This window comes from Saccharomyces mikatae (assembly GCF_947241705.1).
Source record: "Saccharomyces mikatae IFO 1815 strain IFO1815 genome assembly, chromosome: 9".
In the NCBI taxonomy this organism is placed as follows: domain Eukaryota; kingdom Fungi; phylum Ascomycota; class Saccharomycetes; order Saccharomycetales; family Saccharomycetaceae; genus Saccharomyces; species Saccharomyces mikatae.
The window spans coordinates 69,366-87,051 of NC_079264.1; the positions used below are offsets into that span (position 1 = coordinate 69,366).

Below are 17,686 nucleotides of genomic sequence, written 5' to 3' on the forward strand. Positions count from 1 at the left end.
ATGATGTGACCCATGAAGTTGATACTTTTTAGTAGCAGTGAGACATAGCATTGCGCAAGAAACCCGCGTCTAAAAGGGAAAACGTCAAATAATCTCAAAATGAGAATCTAGAGAACCATTAATAAAGGGTTGACAAAAGTGTCTTATGCGTTGGATAATAACTATACTAAAGGCTGAATATGTAAGCGTATGTATATATGTATAGTGGCACTGGTCACCATAACATCAATCCTTAGAAGCAGGCTCATCTTCTGGGCTTTCCTTTACTTTTTTTGTGTTTGGATCAGAAGACGCATCCTCTTCGTTTGGTCGTTTTAATGTACTTCCAATTTCTGTTATTTCTTCTTCATCAGGGCTATTATTAGCGAGCCCATCTGTTTTGGAAGTGTCAGTAGCTACTCCAGCTAACAAGTCAGTTCGAATATTAAATGTAGGTAAAGAAACACCAGTATTCGAATCTATTGTAGATTGGGTGAATGGATTCTGAAAGCTTTGGAAAGACGTCGTAGTGGAGGGGAATAAAGGTTTACCAAAGCTGAAAGTTGAGGCTGCCTTGTCATCATTAACCTTAACTAGGGCGCTATTTTCTTTGTTCATACTCGATGACCGGCTGTCACCAAAGAAAACGCCATTTTTGGCCTTCTTTAACTGTTCTTGAACTTTGATATTTTTCTGTTTCATGAAGTCGGTGATTACTGAAGGTCTCTCGGAATTTCCCTTTGATGGGCTATTCCATAAATCTTCGTCAGGATCATCATTAGTTTCCTTTCTATCGCATGAAAATGTCAAGCTACTTGCATTCTCTTTCAATTTTCTTTGAAACTCTTCTTCCAGTTCTTCTTTACGCTTGCTAATAATCTTTTGTATTCTTTCTTCGCTTGGTAGTCTTATTCTCTTCTTTAAGTTCTCTTCGGCTTCTCTAATCCTTCTTATTGTTTCTTCTTCATATTCTTTTAACCATTCTTTCTTCAATGTCTCAATATTTTCGCTATTATCTGCAACTTTTCCAGTACTCTTACTTTTACTCACTATCTCTTCCAATTTTTTTTCAAATTCCTTAGTTCTTTCGTTGATGATCTTGTTTTTTTCTTCCTCCATATTGTCTCTCAATTTTTCAAAAGCATCAGAAGAGTTATTCGCATTTTTAAAAACCTGCAGCTCCCTTTTGAGTGATTCGATCTCCTCTATTAATGGCAGAGAAGCAACCTTTTCTTGATCTCTCAATAAATCTCCTGATTGGACCGTATGTTCCTTGGGTTCTGTATCCAGATCAACGGTTTTGAAGTTTTTACTATTTAGGTCCTGTTCTAATTTATCTCTCACTGCCTTCAATTCTTTGAGTTCGTTAGTTAAAGCAGTTTGTTGTTTCTTTGATGCATCCAATTTTTCATGCGCTTGTTTCTTTAATCTATTGAATTTATTCTCCAACTCAGTTTTTGTATTTTCGGCATCCAAAAGTTTAGCCTTAAAATCACTAATCTCACTATTTAGCTTTTCAATGGTTTTTTTTTGGACTTCTCTTTGTTGCGTAGATAAATCGTGATACCTTTGTTTACATTGATCCATTTCACTTTCATAAATTAAAATCTTGTTAGCATTGACAGAAACTTGTTCTTTTGTTTTTATGAGATCACTTTTCAATTGAGATACCTCTTCTTGTCTAATAGTTAATTCTTCATAGATTTCTCTATTCTTTTCGGTAACGTTTTTTAGACTCTTTTGTAAAATGGCATTATTTTCCTTTAGAAGGTTAACTTGAGCAATTTCCTTCGTGATATCGTTAAATTCATCAATGATTACCGCGGAGCATTGAAGTTCCGTCTGAGAAGCAGGCTGGTCTATCTGCAAGTCGTTTATGTTTTTTTCTAAACTAGCATTCTTTTGTTTGACTAATGCTAAATCTCTCTTACAAGTAGTTAGTTTCGTTTCTAGGGAATTCCTTTCATGACGTAAATTTGAAAAAAATGAAACTAGTTTCAGATAATCTTCATTTCCATCACTTCCTTCTGTAACGCTACCAATCTTTTCGATCAACACCGAATTTTCAACACGTAAGGACTCCGTCTGTTCGATATTAGATATCAGTTCTCTTTCATAATCAGCCTTTTCCTCCATCCATTTCTTTTCATGCGTATCAAGTAAATCTTGAGTTTTGTGCAGTGAGGATTTGAGCTTCTTCAATTCCATTTGGGAATCAGTTGCCTCTTTTTCAAGGCGCGTAACTAATTCAGATAGTTCCTTATTTGCCTTCATTATGGATTGAAATTGGGAGGTTTTTTCTTTTTTGTATACTTGAACATTCCAGTTCATTTTGTCGATCTTAGCTTTCATTTCCTGGATTTTTTCAGCTTGATTCCTTAGCTTTTCTGATTGTTTGACAAGGCACACAGTACCTTCTTTTAGTTTCGGTTGCAAACTCCTGATTTCGTCCAGCTCTCTACGTAAAAGAGACAACTCTTCTTCGTTTGCGAGTTTTTCCTTGCACTCCAACTCAATCCTAGCATCGTAATCTTCTTTCATGCTTGCTAGTTGGCTATTTAGTTCTTTGAGTGCTTTCTCATTTGTTGAGATAATTTCTTCATAAGTCCTAACCTGTGAATGTGCATCCTTTAATTCAAGTTGAGTTTGCTCTAATTCTTTCCTTAAAGCTGGTTGTAAAGTACTTGCATCACTAGTGTTATTCAGGAATTCATATTTAAGTTTGTTCTCTCTCAGTTCATTATCAAGGTTCTCTATCTTCGATGAAAGTGTTACAACTGTTTTTTCCTTCCTTGATAACTCTGTTAGTACAGACTTTAATTTCTCTTCGGTATCATCAATGGTATTTTGAGCCCATTTGAGTTGTGAATCTTTGGACGATTGTAGTGATTTTATTTCTTGAGCCTTTGATTTTAATTCGATACGTAATCTTTCTAAACTCTCTTCCAATTGTTTGATTCTTGCATCATATTTGATTCCCTTCGAATCAAAATTGACTTTCTGTTCATTAAGGCTAATTTCTGATTCTTTGAGCTTCATCTGTAATTGAATTTTCTCCTTACAACATCTCTCCAAATCTCTTGTTAAAGATTCTTTCAAAACCATCGAGTTAGCAGTTTCCTTTTTCAAACTCGAAATTTCGTGCATCAAAATTTCGGTTTTGGTTCTAGACTGTAATAACTCGGTTGAATCTCTGACTTTGTTGTCTTGTACGAATGATGGTACACTCAATTTTTGTTTCTCTAAATCAGTTTTCAAGTTGTTCACTCTTGTCTCCAAAATACTTTCTTTCTCCTTCGCCAACATTTTAAAGTTTTCAAAGTCTTGTGAAGCTATTTTCTTGTCACATAGTAATTTTTTATAGGTTGTTAACTCTTTTCTTAAATTTTGAATAACAGCAGAGCTTTCAACTTTCGTAGATGATAGTTCTGCTTCAAGTTCTTTAATCTTCTTCTCATGTGATATTTCTGTAAAATTTTTAGCGTTTACATTGACATTATTTTCTTTACTTGAGGCTAGCAATTTGTAGGAGTCTCGCTCCCTCAATAGAATATTTATGCGCGATTCCATTTTCATGTTGGTATTCTCGAGTTCAATGATTGCGTCTTTCGCTTCTTTGATAGTCTGCTTTTCCACCTCTGCTAGAGTTGTATCTTTTTTTCCTTCGTGAAACTCTAATTTATCAGCCAGAGTACGAATGCAATATAGAAGTTCTACATTTTTTTCTTGTAGTTCATTAATGTTGTTGAATTCAACTAGCCTTTCTGAAATAATAGCTTGCGCATCATTTTCGTTAACGTCACTTCCAGATTCCAATATTTTTCTTAATGAAATCAGATCATCTTTTGATAATGGCAATGTTGTTTTCTGTATTGCTGATGTATTTAGAAGTAATACTTTCACCTGACGGGCCAAATCCAAACGTTGTTTTACCAGCAAATGAATATTTGCTTCGCAGCTATTGATTTTTTGCCTTAATGAGGTCAGCTCCCTTTCGTCTTTACGCTTGGCCATAGAGATCGTCTCTAGTAGTTCTGTGGAACGTTTTAATTCGTGCTCCAAAGATTTTGTTCTTTCCTTAAAAGAGACAAGTTCGGGCGTTTTATGTTCCAATTCTAGGATGAAATCCTCCATTTGATTTTGCAGCTGAAATTTTTGACTCCTTTCCTTTATCAGTTGCTTTCTCAGCACTTTAATATCAGAAAATAGTTTTCCTACGGTGTGGGAAGCTCCATTCGTATCCACTGTGGCTTTATCTTCTTGAACAAAATCAGAGATTATATTCTGTAACCGTTGACATTCATCTTGTGATTTCTGGAATTGTACTTTCGTATTCATCAGCTCGTCTGTCACATTATTATGATCAGGATCCTTGCAGAGGTTATCATCATCCTTCCCTATTTCTCCCGACGAATGATCTCTTTCGAATGATGCTAGTTGTGAGCTTAATAAATCATTCATGCTTTTTTGTAAAGTCATTTCTTTGGAAAATTCTGTTTTCTCTATACATGCGGTATCTTTCAAGTTTTTAATTTCTAGTATTTTCTCCTCCACTGAATGAGATAATTGCTTATTTTGATCTAATAAAAGCTGACTATATGAAAGAGCAGATTCACGGTCGGCCTGCGCTTGGTATAATTTTTCTTCGAGATTGCGTATACGCGATGCTTTTGTAGATTCATCTGCCAGTGTTTTATTGTTGTAAGATGATAATTTCTCTTCAGTCCATTTTTTATTCTGTAGCATCAATTCTTTTTCTTGTACTATAGTATCGTATTTCAGTTGTAATGATACACTATTGGACTTGCATATTTGCAGAATATTCTCCATTTCCATCAACTTTCTTCGAAGTAGCTTATTTTCTTTGTCCAGAACATTCTGTACCGAATTTACATTCTGATGCTTACTCTGCCTGATCATCGATTCCTCTTTAGCGTCCTTCTCATCATTCAGTCTTTTAATGGCATCGCGGCTTGAATCCAGTTGTTTGTTTAATGCATCTATTTTCCGTCTACATCTCTCACGATCTTGCATCAACTGATCCTGAAGATGGCTCAATTCTTTGCTAGCTATATTTTTCTGCTCAGAAGATTCATTCAGAAGTTTGCTGAGTTTCGAAATCCTTGAATAATATTGTGATTTGATCTCATCGACTAAAACGTTCAGTCTTGTTACTTCTTCTTCAAAGTATTCAAAATTGTCTATTTTCTTAAATAGTTTTCTCAAAACAGAATAGTTAATGCCTTGAAGTGATTCGAATGGAACATGCAAAAATTCGGATATTTTGTCCTCCATTATTACGTCTTTGAAGGAGCAATTGCTTCTACCTGGTGTATTGTCGTCTTGAAATTTTATATATTAAACTCCTTCTTTGAAAAGGCAAGACACGGCAAAATTAGTGATTGTTATTTAATACTGGTATTCCTCTTCCTCCACAGTCTTCAATTATTGATTAGCTCTGTCCATCAATTTTGTAATAGTAAGTATTTCATCAACAGTTAATTGTCTTTTTCCCTTACAATAGCGTGAATTTTCCATCATGTATCCGGGTAAACTAGTTGCAAATTTAAAGACAGCTTACCTCCATACATTATTTGAATGTACGGATTTTAAGATTATTTTTTTTACCCTTGCTTTTTCTGTTTTATTTGCTGCCAAAACTTCGTGGGGCGAACCAAAAGGTGCAGCATGTCCTGGAACTTCCTTCTAGACACTGGCTGAGTACTTCCCCTCTAGTAGCTGAGTTATTCCGTAGTTTATTCTCTCTAGGCAGGGCATTAGGTTTCCTCCTTACAGGGAGAGGAGATGCCGGCCTCAGGTTTCCTCCTCCTCTTTCTAGCGAGGTTGGCATTCTGGCAGATGGTGTATCTAGAATATGTGAAATTAAAGGTAGTCGAAAGTCTATTTCTACGTTGCTGTTGTTATTGCTGGCTACTATCCCATAGTTAAGACGACCAAGATTCAAACATGCAAATGTATGCACCATACCCGTTATAAACATAGTTTTTTTAACGTTCGGAACTTAGAGGGACAATAATTTTAGAAGTTGTAGTTTTCAGCACGTGTAGTGATCTCCTATTTGTATAATCCCGATTATAATTGCAAAGAAGCTAGTATTTCCGTTGATTGAGGTAAAAGAAAATGGCTACCAAAGCCTGAATTTGAGGGACTCTTTAAAAACAACTTAGTGAAAATTTATGGTGTGATGACAATGATGAGTGAGGGAGAATGTAATTGATTTTTGAGTCTACAATGCGATCCAAACATTATCAATTTGAGGAAAAACGAATGCCTGGCTCTTAGCCCCGAAGCATAATGGTTGAAAGCTCGTTTAAAATTTTGTCTTCTTTCGAACGGTTATGAGAATACTATTACATTTTCTAATAATATCATTACTAACTTCTGTCATTTTGTTTATAAAATTAATTTTTCAACAGTTTTGTCAAGACTTTGACTGGTAAGACCATCACTTTGGAAGTTGAATCTTCTGACACTATTGACAATGTCAAGTCAAAGATTCAAGACAAGGAAGGTATCCCACCTGACCAACAAAGATTGATCTTTGCTGGTAAGCAATTGGAAGACGGTAGAACCTTGTCTGACTACAACATTCAAAAGGAATCCACTTTACACTTGGTCTTGAGATTGAGAGGTGGTATTATTGAACCATCTTTGAAAGCTTTGGCTTCCAAGTACAACTGTGACAAATCTGTTTGCCGTAAGTGTTATGCTAGATTGCCACCAAGAGCTACCAACTGTAGAAAGAGAAAATGTGGTCACACCAACCAATTGCGTCCAAAGAAGAAGTTGAAATGATCTGTTTCGCCCAATCATTCTATACATTTATTTACTGTATACTTTAATGTACGTCTTCTTTTATCATACCTACTGTCAGAACCATAATAATACATAGAACAAAATACTTCAGGAAAAAATAGTTTTCTTGGTGTCAAACATTGAAAGTCTATAAAAGTTGTTTGAGGTTGAATATATTGTTATATAATGTATATATGCGTGATGACAGCATGAGGCGGGTCTCTGATTATTCTGTTTTGGCTTTTTTGGGTTCTTCACTTGTTATTTTCTTTCCCTGGTATGCTGCACAAAACTCCGTTAGGATAGTTTTTAATTTTGGCCTTTTAATTGGTTTCGACAAAAATCCATTCATGCCTGATTCTAGGCATTCTTTAATGTTGCTATCGTCGGCAAATGCTGTTAAAGCAACGATAGGTGATTTATACCCTAAATCACGCCTTATCATCTTGGTAGAAAGTAATCCATCCACTTTAGGCATCTGAACATCCATGAAAATCATATTGTAATTTCCGCCCTTTGACGTTAGTTCTTTAACTTTGTCGAATGCTTCTTGGCCATCGCAAGCCAGTTCAATATTTTCAATGCCTTCAAGATTTAGCATCCTTTTTATGACTTCTTGATTCACGTGATTATCTTCTACAACCAAAATTTTGATACTTGTATCATTTTTATCATTGTCTTGAATTGTGGGTACATTTCTACTGGATGTAGCTGTGCCAGTACTTTGTAGGAATGGTCTGTCAAGATTCACAGAACCTAGACTTTCCTCACGAGAGCGATGCTTGGGAGGCACAGTCTTTTTTTCACTACTTTCAGCACTTGAAAAGCAAATAAAGGGTTTTACATTTTTTTCTTGTAATTTTTGCTCAATTCTGCCAATTCCATTTACTCCTTCTCTTTTCATGTTGGAGTTTTCAAACCTTTTTATCTGGTTCTCGTTTTTGCTTCCTATTTCTGGTAGCACATCGTTAATTAAACTGCTTCTGTTAGTAGCAGGTGTTGCGATGGATGATGTGGATTGTCGGCTCTTGATACTTTTGGCAACATTGAATTTAACTCTTCTGTTTTTTCTGCTCTCAGGATTGAATTCATCTTCAAAAGGAAAATCCATATTGGCAAAACTTATTTCTTTAGTTTGGGGCAATGGCAGTGTGAATGTGAACTTACTACCAACGCCAACTTTAGACTCTAATCTCATTGTACCGTTCATCATGTTTGCTAATTGTCTACAAATTGATAACCCTAATCCAGTACCGCCATATTGTCTGGACAATGTTTGATCACCTTGAACAAATGGATGAAATACGGATTCTTGTAAAGAGGGGTCAATACCTGGGCCGGTATCTTCTACCTCAATAGAAATTACCCATGTTTTGGGATTTTCTATGGGTTTTCCCAAATTACCACCTTCATCTTCATCAGAACCAGGTGCTTTATTGAACTGACTATTGAAGATGGCATCATCGTATGAACTAGTGGTTGTTGATACTATCGAAGAAACATCGTCACTGGATAGTTTTTCTGCGTCATTCATTCTCTTATAAATGTTCTCATTAGCAGCAGTATTTCTTTTAGTTATCTCTTCTTGAATTATCGAAGTATCTCTATTACTTGTTATGGAAGTCGTGGTAGATTCTAAATCAACATGTTTTCTATGGTTTGATGAAATTGGAATGTCACATTTATTAGTCTCTTCTGAATATTCGGTTATTTCAGTACCCCTTTTCACATGGACTTCTTTGAATTGTTTCTTTTCGCTTAAATCTTTGTCGTACTCACCTAACAATTTCATTCTGACGTCGACAGTACCATCTACAGGGGTAAATTTTAGCGCATTGGACACTAGATTCATAACGATTTGGATAATTCTGTTAGAATCACCCCAAAGAACCATGGTCCTTATCAAATTAGGAAATAATGATATTGACAGACGAACACGCTGGTCCTTGGCAACTTTACCGAAGATTGATTTTATTTGTAAAGCGACGTCGGTAATACAAAAATCTCTTTTCTCAAGTTTCGTTCTTTGAAGGACATTTTTAGAAAAAGTTAATAACTCTGTTAGAATATGAAGCAAAAGCTCACCGGATCTAAAGATAAGTTTTAAACTATTTCTTATTTTATTCACATCGGTTTCTTCCATTGAAATAGCCGTCATACCTAGAATACCATTCAAGGGTGTTCTCAATTCGTGTGAAATGTTAGCAATAAAAACTGTTTTGGCTTCATTAGCAGCCTCTGCCTCAATCTTAGCAGCTTCGAGTTGTTTCGTTCTTGCTCTAACTCTATCTTCTAAAAGAGCATAATGTTGGTCTAACGCATCTGTCATTGTATTAAAGGTTTCAGTTAAATCGGAAAGCTCATCAGAAAATAGTCTTCTGTAATCTGGCAATCTAGCTTCGGTTAAATTTGCAGAAGTTGTAAGAATATGGGATCTATTAGAGCTCCTGTCGGTATCATTATTCCGTAAAGAATTTGGTGCAAGTAAGTCGTGGTTGAGGGAGCCATCCATTGATACTTTTGCATCAGTATTGTTATTCGGTATCTTTTTTTCATCTTCTGAAGGTAACAATTTTTCATTTCCAAGATTTATAGCACTTTTCATGCTGCTTTCGGTAGAAAAGGCGGCACCACTACCATGTCCGCTACCTCCATGGCCACTTGCACTTATGGTGCTGCCGCTTTCCCCAGTGTTGAATTGTAATAATGAGGAAGGAACAGTAAACCCAGAACCAAATCCTCGTTTAAATGAACTGGCCCTGCTTACTGTTCTTGGAGTACTAGGTCTCAGGCCTCTTCCCTCTGTGATTAACTCGGTTGCCTTCTGTAACCGCACAATTGGTTGAACTGCCCAATGCGCCAAAGGGAGGGTTAGTAAAATAACGAAGACACCAATAGCAATGACAGTACCTGTGATTATTTTTGCTAGTTTTGTCGCCGGAGAAAGGAAAACTGATTCAGGCTGTGAAACTACCGCAACCCAATTAACTAATTGAAACGAACATGGAGAGTAACCTAAAGCCAAATTCTTTATACCAAAGCTATTGGTTTGTTTCAAAGAACCTCCCTTTCCATTTCTAAACGCACTGCTTATAAATGTATTATTCTTTATGGAAAAGACTGATTGTGTTAGTGTTGAAGCCGTTCCATACGGTGGGAAGATAAAATGATACCCTGAAGCTTTACCCTGGTTATTATACAGTGCAGAAATAATGGCAACATTGGATTTTTCTAAAGCAGTTGTATCATTAAACACGCTCTTCAGACCCTCGGCCGACATTATTATAGTGATATATCCATAAACTCTTGAATCTGTCAAGATAATAGAAGGGTTTGCAAAAATGGGTAAAGACATAGACATCAGATAATCGGTGTTATTCACTACTGGATCTGTCAATATACCTGTAGTTTCCAGCGAAGAAGGTAGCGGTGTATCAGTAGATAGTGGAAACAAACTATCTAGAACATCCTCCGGAATCAAATCACCAGTTCCGTTATTTGTGGCGTTCAAAACAGTAGTAAATGAGGAATCATAAACTTTTGCAACATAAAATAAGTTTGAAGAACTCAGAAATTTTTGAACAACACTTAGGGAGTCTACCCAATTATCTGCACTCTTGTTACCTGCAACAAAGCTCGTCAGTGAGCTTTGTAGGGCGTCCCTTGATGCTAAATAATAGGCTTGGTAGTATAGATAGTTTAAAGTTTGATCAATTTGTGATGACTTTAATTGTGCCGCAATATAAAGTCTGTCAGACCTCAAGTTTTTATAGTTTGAGGTAAAATAAACACCAGTCGTTACAGCCAGAATAATTAGCGATACTAGAGCCACTATACTAACTAATGCCGTCAGTTGGGCTCGAATACCTATCCTAAACGGAGGAGTAAACTCCGATTTTGATGGCAGTCGAAGTCGCATTTGAATTTTTCAACTCACGCCAGAAGCAGATTACTTGTTCTCTTTTATTTTTCTCTGCTTATTGTACTTAGATGGTATATCTATATGATCTTCTCCACTAATATCTCTTACTTCTAATAAAAGCCGGAGTAAGAAAAGAGACCAATAGAAAGTAGAACGAAAAAAAAATACCTGCTATTAACGGAGTTTTGCCAGAGTTGGTGAGTTTTTGGTCAACATAGTTTTTTCGATGGACTATTAATATCGAAACCAGTTGGTAATAATCACTAAAAAATAAAAGAGGAATCATTAACGCGCGGCGCAAAAAGATCGGGTAATTTAGGCGTACCAAGTTCACATTTCAGAAGAATACTTCCAATATTATACAAAGAAAAAGGCAATAACTACTACTATGTTCATTTGCGTATAGTGTATTTTTTTTCGCAATATATTACTATATGTATTATGTATCATTAAAGTGGCATTAAATTTGTTTTAATTCTAGAGCGCGAAAATAAGAAAAAAGTAAAAAAACATAAAATAATTAACATATATATTATTTTATTAGCTTCTTATTTATGTATTCGAAAAACAAACAAAAATTGTCTGAGAAAAAGAAAGAATTTTATATTTGATAAGCTTCTACATAATTGATGAAATCAACCAAAAAATGAATATAGGTACTTATTTAAGAAAAATATAAAAGATAGTAAAACAACAATGGATAGGAGTGTATACGTGTGTATGAAGGGGTTATAATAGAATATAACCAAGTGCTAAAATCCGATTAGATTCATCAATGGAAAAATCAGAGCTTCTATTCAGATTCTCTAAAAAACTTAAAGGCCGAGATAGAGCGTGCAAGACAAAATCATTCATTTTGACCCAAGTTTCCTTGATAACGGAAAGACTTTTCATAATAAGTCCATCCAAATGAAAGTTTATTTGAAGAGTACCCTTATCAAACCATAAAAAATGCTCACTTGAAGAGGGAGAAGCAGTGGCGGGGGTATTGACCGTGTCGCTAGAAGAATCTAAGGAAAGCATAGAAGTCAGTAGAGATGACCGTAAACTTAAGGATTTGACTGTTTGATGATCGTATGCTGCAGTGACAAAGTATGTTACACAACATCCGAAACTTATTCCTATAGTAATCGAAATGCCCCACGTGAACCAGCTTGTGAAGAATCTCTGCTTCTTTTTCTTGGGTTTTTTATTTGATTTGGGAGATTTCCTTTTTGAGTTGTTGGCTTTTTTATAACGATAGTAGGATCGGGACTTTGTAGTTTCGTCATCATCGCCTTCCTCGTTCTCATCTTCTGCATATTCCAAGGATAGATCTTGTAATCTTTGAAACATTTTCTTTAAATCTTTTCTATTGGTTACAACTACGGGAGGAAACAGAAGTTTGATGAGTTTATTCCTTAAAAATGACTTCAAAACGTTCTTCACTTGAATGGTTTGACCTGGTTGACAGATCGGTATTATAGGCTTTCCTTGGGAATATTGAACAATCCTATTTAGTAGGGACACCATTTCTCTCAGCTCCTGGAAAATTATAATGATACCTGTATATTGTGGAAATGTTGCGGAATCATGGTACTTCGGTAGTTCAAAAAGAGACTGATATTCTTTTGGTATTGATTGATAAAAGTTGGAACCAGTTCTTCCTAGTATCAGAAGACGAAAAACTGGATTCTTTTGTGATAGTGATAATTTGGGCATAACAAAGGAATTCGTTGAAGATGTCAAGCTCTTTGTTATGGTCACACTATCTTCTTCATAAGCCCCATCTTCGTCATCATTGATATCTTGCTCTTTATAGGGTGTCTTTTCTCTACTAGGGATTGGCAATGATATTACTTTATGCAGTTGCCTGAAGGGATGAGACGACGATGTAACATTTGTACCTTCCTGTCCCTGTTTAATGATGTTTATTATATCAGCAGCGGGCGCTTGGAGCAACTCTTGTTCTTCCTCAGAAGTATCACTAGACGACAAAATACTTCCATTAGTCGTCTGAGAAGAGCATCTTTCTGGGATGAAAGAGGCGCCCAAGTCCAAAGGTTGAATGGCTTGCCATGATCCTGATATACTATCGTTCACGTTTTGGTGGCCGGATATGTCGATGGATGTAACCAAGCTTTGTCCCATCGGAGAGGGTGAGTGGCCTGTCTTACCTAACAGTTCTAGCACTGAGAGGTGAGGGTCAAGTAAACCTCTGTCTTCCTCTGCTTGTGCATCGGAACGTGAGCAAATGTCCATCGACGAGGAAGTAGGTGCCATGTCCTTGGACGAAGATTCTTTAATTTCTCTCTGTGGGTAGTTCAAAACCATATATACCTTATTCCTGGTGAAGTTTTCCTGCTTTTGTGATTAATACTTTAATAATGCTTATCGATAAGAAAAGCCACAACCGATAAGAGGAAATATCAAAAACGAGAAATAAGCCTTGCAAGAAAAATACTTCCACAAGCCCAAAGTTTAGACCTAACAGTTTAATGATTATGCTTCAAAGAGCTTACTGCACCTTATTTCCAAACTGGCCTTTTTTATTAATTATTAGATCTCTTTTTTTTTTGGTAAAAGGGGTGCGTCAGGCAATAGGTTTGTACTTTAGATAGACAATGACAATTAGATACTAGAAAAAAAAAGCACAGAACAAGCCCCAAATAACTCCAGCTATGCTAACAGAATGTTGTTTTCACTATTATCACCCAACTAACATAAGGCCGTTTGTACCTTCAGTGTTTGTGTTTGGGCGATGGGGATGTCGTCCCTTCAGCCGTCCAAAAAAAAGGTAGCCATCAAGCGTGAAATCTTTTATTCCATTGTTGGTATAAAAACGTATATTGTACATGCTGTGTGAGAGAATGATATATACTGCAACCTAGTAGGGGGAGATGTGCACTTGATTTAAATGACGATGTTATCAATCAACCTAACAATGGTACCAGACTTTTCACGATCAGTCACATATACTGCACAACTAATGACTAGTGACTGCTGATCCCTGGTGCTTTCAACAACAGAGAGCTCATCAAGAGTCCTAAAGTCTGCTAAAGATATGTAGTCCACCTTAAAATCGTGGGAATCAATGTATGGTGCCCATTTTTCAGTTACAATATCGATGATTTCTAGTCGTGAGAGACATCTTCCTGGTGCGAGATTCCTGATAGCATTTTCAGCGGCTTTCAGTCCACAGTAAAGGTTTTCAGAGATCTTCAAAGACTCTGGGCAAAGATACTTGTTTCTACTGCTCAAGGCCAGCCCATTTCCGTTTCTTACAATAGGCACCATTTGGAGCCTTGTATTAACAAACAGCTCATTCACCATACACTGTAAAACGATGAATTGCTGAATATCCTTCTGACCGAAATAGGCCACATCGGCCATGACAATGTTAAACAGTTTTGTCACAACTGTTGCTACACCTCTAAAAAAATTGGGTCTCGTCTTACCCTCCAATTTTTCACTCAACCCAAGAACACTGACAAAGGGTCCTTTCTGCTTCTCTACATCGAGCGGAATCCCTTGTGGGTACATAACTCGTGCATTAGGAGCAAACAAGACGTCCACTTTCAGTGACTCAAGCAATTTGATATCGTCTGGCAAAGTCCGAGGGTAGTTATCTAAATCTTCCGTAGGTGCAAACTGGGAGGGATTGACAAATATACTGACCACAGTATACGTGTTTTCCTTCACAGACTGCGAGATTAGGCTAGCATGACCGGAGTGCAGACAACCCATTGTAGGGACGAACCCAATAGTTTCTCTGCACCTCGTGTCCCTGAGATCTTGTGTTCTCCATTGAACAACTTCTTCGACAGTATGGAAAATTTTCATTGATTGTGTATGAACATAAAATGTAAGCACCTATATAAAAAGGTGTGATATTAACGCAAGCTCACTCCTATACTAGGAATAGGTATATGCATTCTATCGAATAATGAACATTATTCTCTTGTTGGAAGATTTGGTAATGAAAAATTTCACCTACATATCATTTACCCGCACATTAGTTTTCGTCCAATATTAAAAAAAACATGGGCGCTTAAGTTATTCTTTTACACTTCTTACTCACTTCTTTCATTCGGCAACATCAAGAAGATATTAAGAAGAGCAATAGCACACTATGATTCAGGTTCTACTAGTTTATTATCACCAGATTGTTGTTAGAGAGTAATGTTGCGTAAAGCCAAGAAAACCGGAGGTCCGAAAAGTATTGGTGTTAGAATAGGAGAGGAATTATACTACACTACTGGGCACATCTAAAAGCATTTATAGTTAGGATTAATCTATGACCACATCTCGTTGGGACCCTTGTTTGGTAACGTTAAATATATAGCCAACTCATTGCCGTCGGCGGCTAAAAAATACCATAAAGAGGTTACCCATCCTGAAAAGATTAAAGAGGAAAGTCTACGACGTATAAAGTGATACATCCACAAAACGAATGTTTTCCAAAGTAAACAAAGAACACCAAAAATAGCGAAATAATGGAAATAGATAACCTGGGAGGGGGGTAAAATCCATCTCTGACGTTTACGAAAGACTAGAACAAACCAACCGTAAAAATAAAATTTAACCCCTCCTTTTCATATCTAGAGTGTATTATAGAATATCTACATTAGAGAGATACCCGTTTCTGCAGAATGCAAAGCTCGACAAGTACAGATCAGCATGTGCTGCATCGCATGGATCCTCATAGGTTTACGTCACAAATACCCACTGCAACATCGTCACAATTGAGGAGAAGGAAGAGCACGAACCAAGGCTTAACGGATATGATCAACAAGAGTATTGCCAGAAACACGATAGGTGGCACTGGCATTCCTACAGGAGGCGTGAATAAAAAGAGGAAAGCAAGAAGCACGGTCGCGGGAGGTTCAAATGGAACGGCACTAGGCTTCAATGATAAATCGAACAATAGAAATAGCAGCAGCAGATTATCAATAAATCAGCTCGGTAGCTTACAGCAACACCTAAGTAATAGGGATCCAAGACCGTTGAGAGACAAAAATTTTCAAAGCGCTATTCAGGAGGAGATCTATGATTATTTAAAAAGGAATAAATTCGATATTGAAACAAACCACCCCATTTCAATAAAGTTTTTAAAGCAGCCCACTCAGAAAGGGTTTATAATCATCTTCAAATGGTTATACTCAAGACTTGATCCAGGCTACGGCTTTACCAAGTCTATTGAGAACGAGATCTATCAAATTTTGAAGAATCTACGTTATCCGTTTCTGGAATCTATTAATAAATCACAAATTTCCGCCGTAGGTGGCTCTAACTGGCATAAATTCTTAGGCATGCTACATTGGTTAGTACGAACGAATATCAAGTTGGATATGTGCTTGAATCAAGTAGATCGTTCATTAATTAATCAGAATACGCAAGAAATAACAATTTTGCATCACTCTTTAAAAACTTTGGACGAACAGGACCAGAGACAGGAAAGGTATGAACTCATGGTGGAAAAACTATTAATTGATTATTTTACGGAGTCTTACAAAAGCTTTTTACAACTCGAGGATAATTATGAACTTTCAATGCAGGAGCTAAAACTAGGCTTTGAAAAATTCGTTCACATAATTAATGCTGATATATCTAATCTACAAGCTCAAAATGATACACTTTATGAGAAATATCAAGAGGTTATGAAAATAAGCCAAAAGATAAAAACTACAAGAGAAAAATGGAAGGCACTAAGGAGCGATTCCAATAAATACGAAAATTATGTTAACGCTATGAAACAGAAAAGTCAAGAATGGCCAAGTAAATTAGAGAAGATGAAATCCGAGTGTGACGTGAAAAAAGAAGAAATCAACGCTTTAGAAAATAATATTGACGAATTGCACAAAATCTTAAGGAAAAAGGGAATTTCAACTGAACAGTTTGAATTACAAAACCATGAAAGAGAAAAGTTGACAAAGGAACTGGACAAAATAAATCTTCAATCTGATAAACTGACAAGTTCAATTAAGTCTAGAAAACTAGAAGCCGAGGGAATATTCAAAAGCTTATTGGACACATTAAGACAATACGATATATCGATACAAAACTTAGTCAGATCGCGCACTCAACTTGGCCACAAGGTTGATGACTCATTCTTAAAAATCGATATTCCAGAGAATCTATTGGATCGAGAGTTTGATGAGGGCATTGCATACCACCAACTATTTCCAAAAGGATCTGGAATCAACGAGTTTATCAAAAGTTATATTCTAAAATTAAATGACGATATTCAAGAACGAATCAAAACCATTGAGAAAGATAATATAACATTAGAAAAAGATATCAAAAACCTAAAAAACGATATAAATGAGAAAACACAAGTTAATGAAAAACTTGAATTGGAGTTATCTGAAGCAAATTCTAAATTTGAACTCTCTAAACAAGAGAATGAACGACTACTAGTAGCACAGAGAATTGAAATCGAAAAAATGGAGAAGAAAATCAATGATTCAAATATATTAATGAAAAGCAAAATTTCTGATGCTGAGGAATTAGTGACTTCAACAGAACTGAAACTAGAAGAATTGAAAGTGAACTTAAATAGGAAACGATACAAACTGCATCAACAAGTGATACATGTTATTGATGTAACAAGTAAATTTAAAATTAATATTCAATCATCATTGGAGAATTCCGAAAATAACTTAGGGAACGTCATCGAAGAGTTACGAAATTTGGAGTTTAATACTGAACATAGCAGAACAAAGGAATAAAATCAACAATATACATTATCCGAACAACCTACGGCGTGGCTCACCTAAGTCTTTCTGCATTTTTAAATATACTGCATTTTGTTCAGTTCTATTTGTACCCCACTTTTTCAAAAAATTTTCAAACTATTTCGAGTATTAGTACGAGGTTTTTTCTTGAAATAATTATATATATATATAAGTATATTCGAATGCTTTATTTAGGAATGTTCTGTGTTTTAAAATATGGTAAAAGAAAATGAACGTAAGGAATTGGTAAAAT

General features: G+C 36.0%; 5 protein-coding genes across 5 annotated transcripts; 1 reads left to right on the forward strand and 4 right to left on the reverse strand.

Moving 5' to 3' along the window:
* Positions 1-225: 225 nt before the first annotated feature.
* On the reverse strand, positions 226-5,274 carry MLP2 (Mlp2p; the record flags this gene model as incomplete). The annotated part of the gene is made up of 1 exon (XM_056223111.1): positions 226-5,274. One exon carries the CDS (start codon positions 5,272-5,274, stop codon positions 226-228), a length of 5,049 nt encoding a protein of 1,682 aa, XP_056082735.1.
* Positions 5,275-7,021: 1,747 nt separating this feature from the next.
* SLN1 (histidine kinase) lies at positions 7,022-10,714 on the reverse strand (the record flags this gene model as incomplete). Its single annotated transcript, XM_056223112.1, has 1 exon — positions 7,022-10,714. One exon carries the CDS (start codon positions 10,712-10,714, stop codon positions 7,022-7,024), a length of 3,693 nt encoding a protein of 1,230 aa, XP_056082736.1.
* A 732-nt stretch (positions 10,715-11,446) lies between these two features.
* On the reverse strand, positions 11,447-13,030 carry ATG32 (mitophagy protein ATG32; the record flags this gene model as incomplete). The annotated part of the gene is made up of 1 exon (XM_056223113.1): positions 11,447-13,030. The coding sequence occupies one exon, from the start codon at positions 13,028-13,030 to the stop codon at positions 11,447-11,449; it is 1,584 nt and encodes a 527-aa protein (XP_056082737.1).
* Positions 13,031-13,609: 579 nt separating this feature from the next.
* On the reverse strand, positions 13,610-14,539 carry PAN6 (pantoate--beta-alanine ligase PAN6; the record flags this gene model as incomplete). The annotated part of the gene is made up of 1 exon (XM_056223114.1): positions 13,610-14,539. One exon carries the CDS (start codon positions 14,537-14,539, stop codon positions 13,610-13,612), a length of 930 nt encoding a protein of 309 aa, XP_056082738.1.
* Positions 14,540-15,348: 809 nt separating this feature from the next.
* On the forward strand, positions 15,349-17,427 carry NDC80 (kinetochore-associated Ndc80 complex subunit NDC80; the record flags this gene model as incomplete). Its single annotated transcript, XM_056223115.1, has 1 exon — positions 15,349-17,427. One exon carries the CDS (start codon positions 15,349-15,351, stop codon positions 17,425-17,427), a length of 2,079 nt encoding a protein of 692 aa, XP_056082739.1.
* Positions 17,428-17,686: the final 259 nt, after the last annotated feature.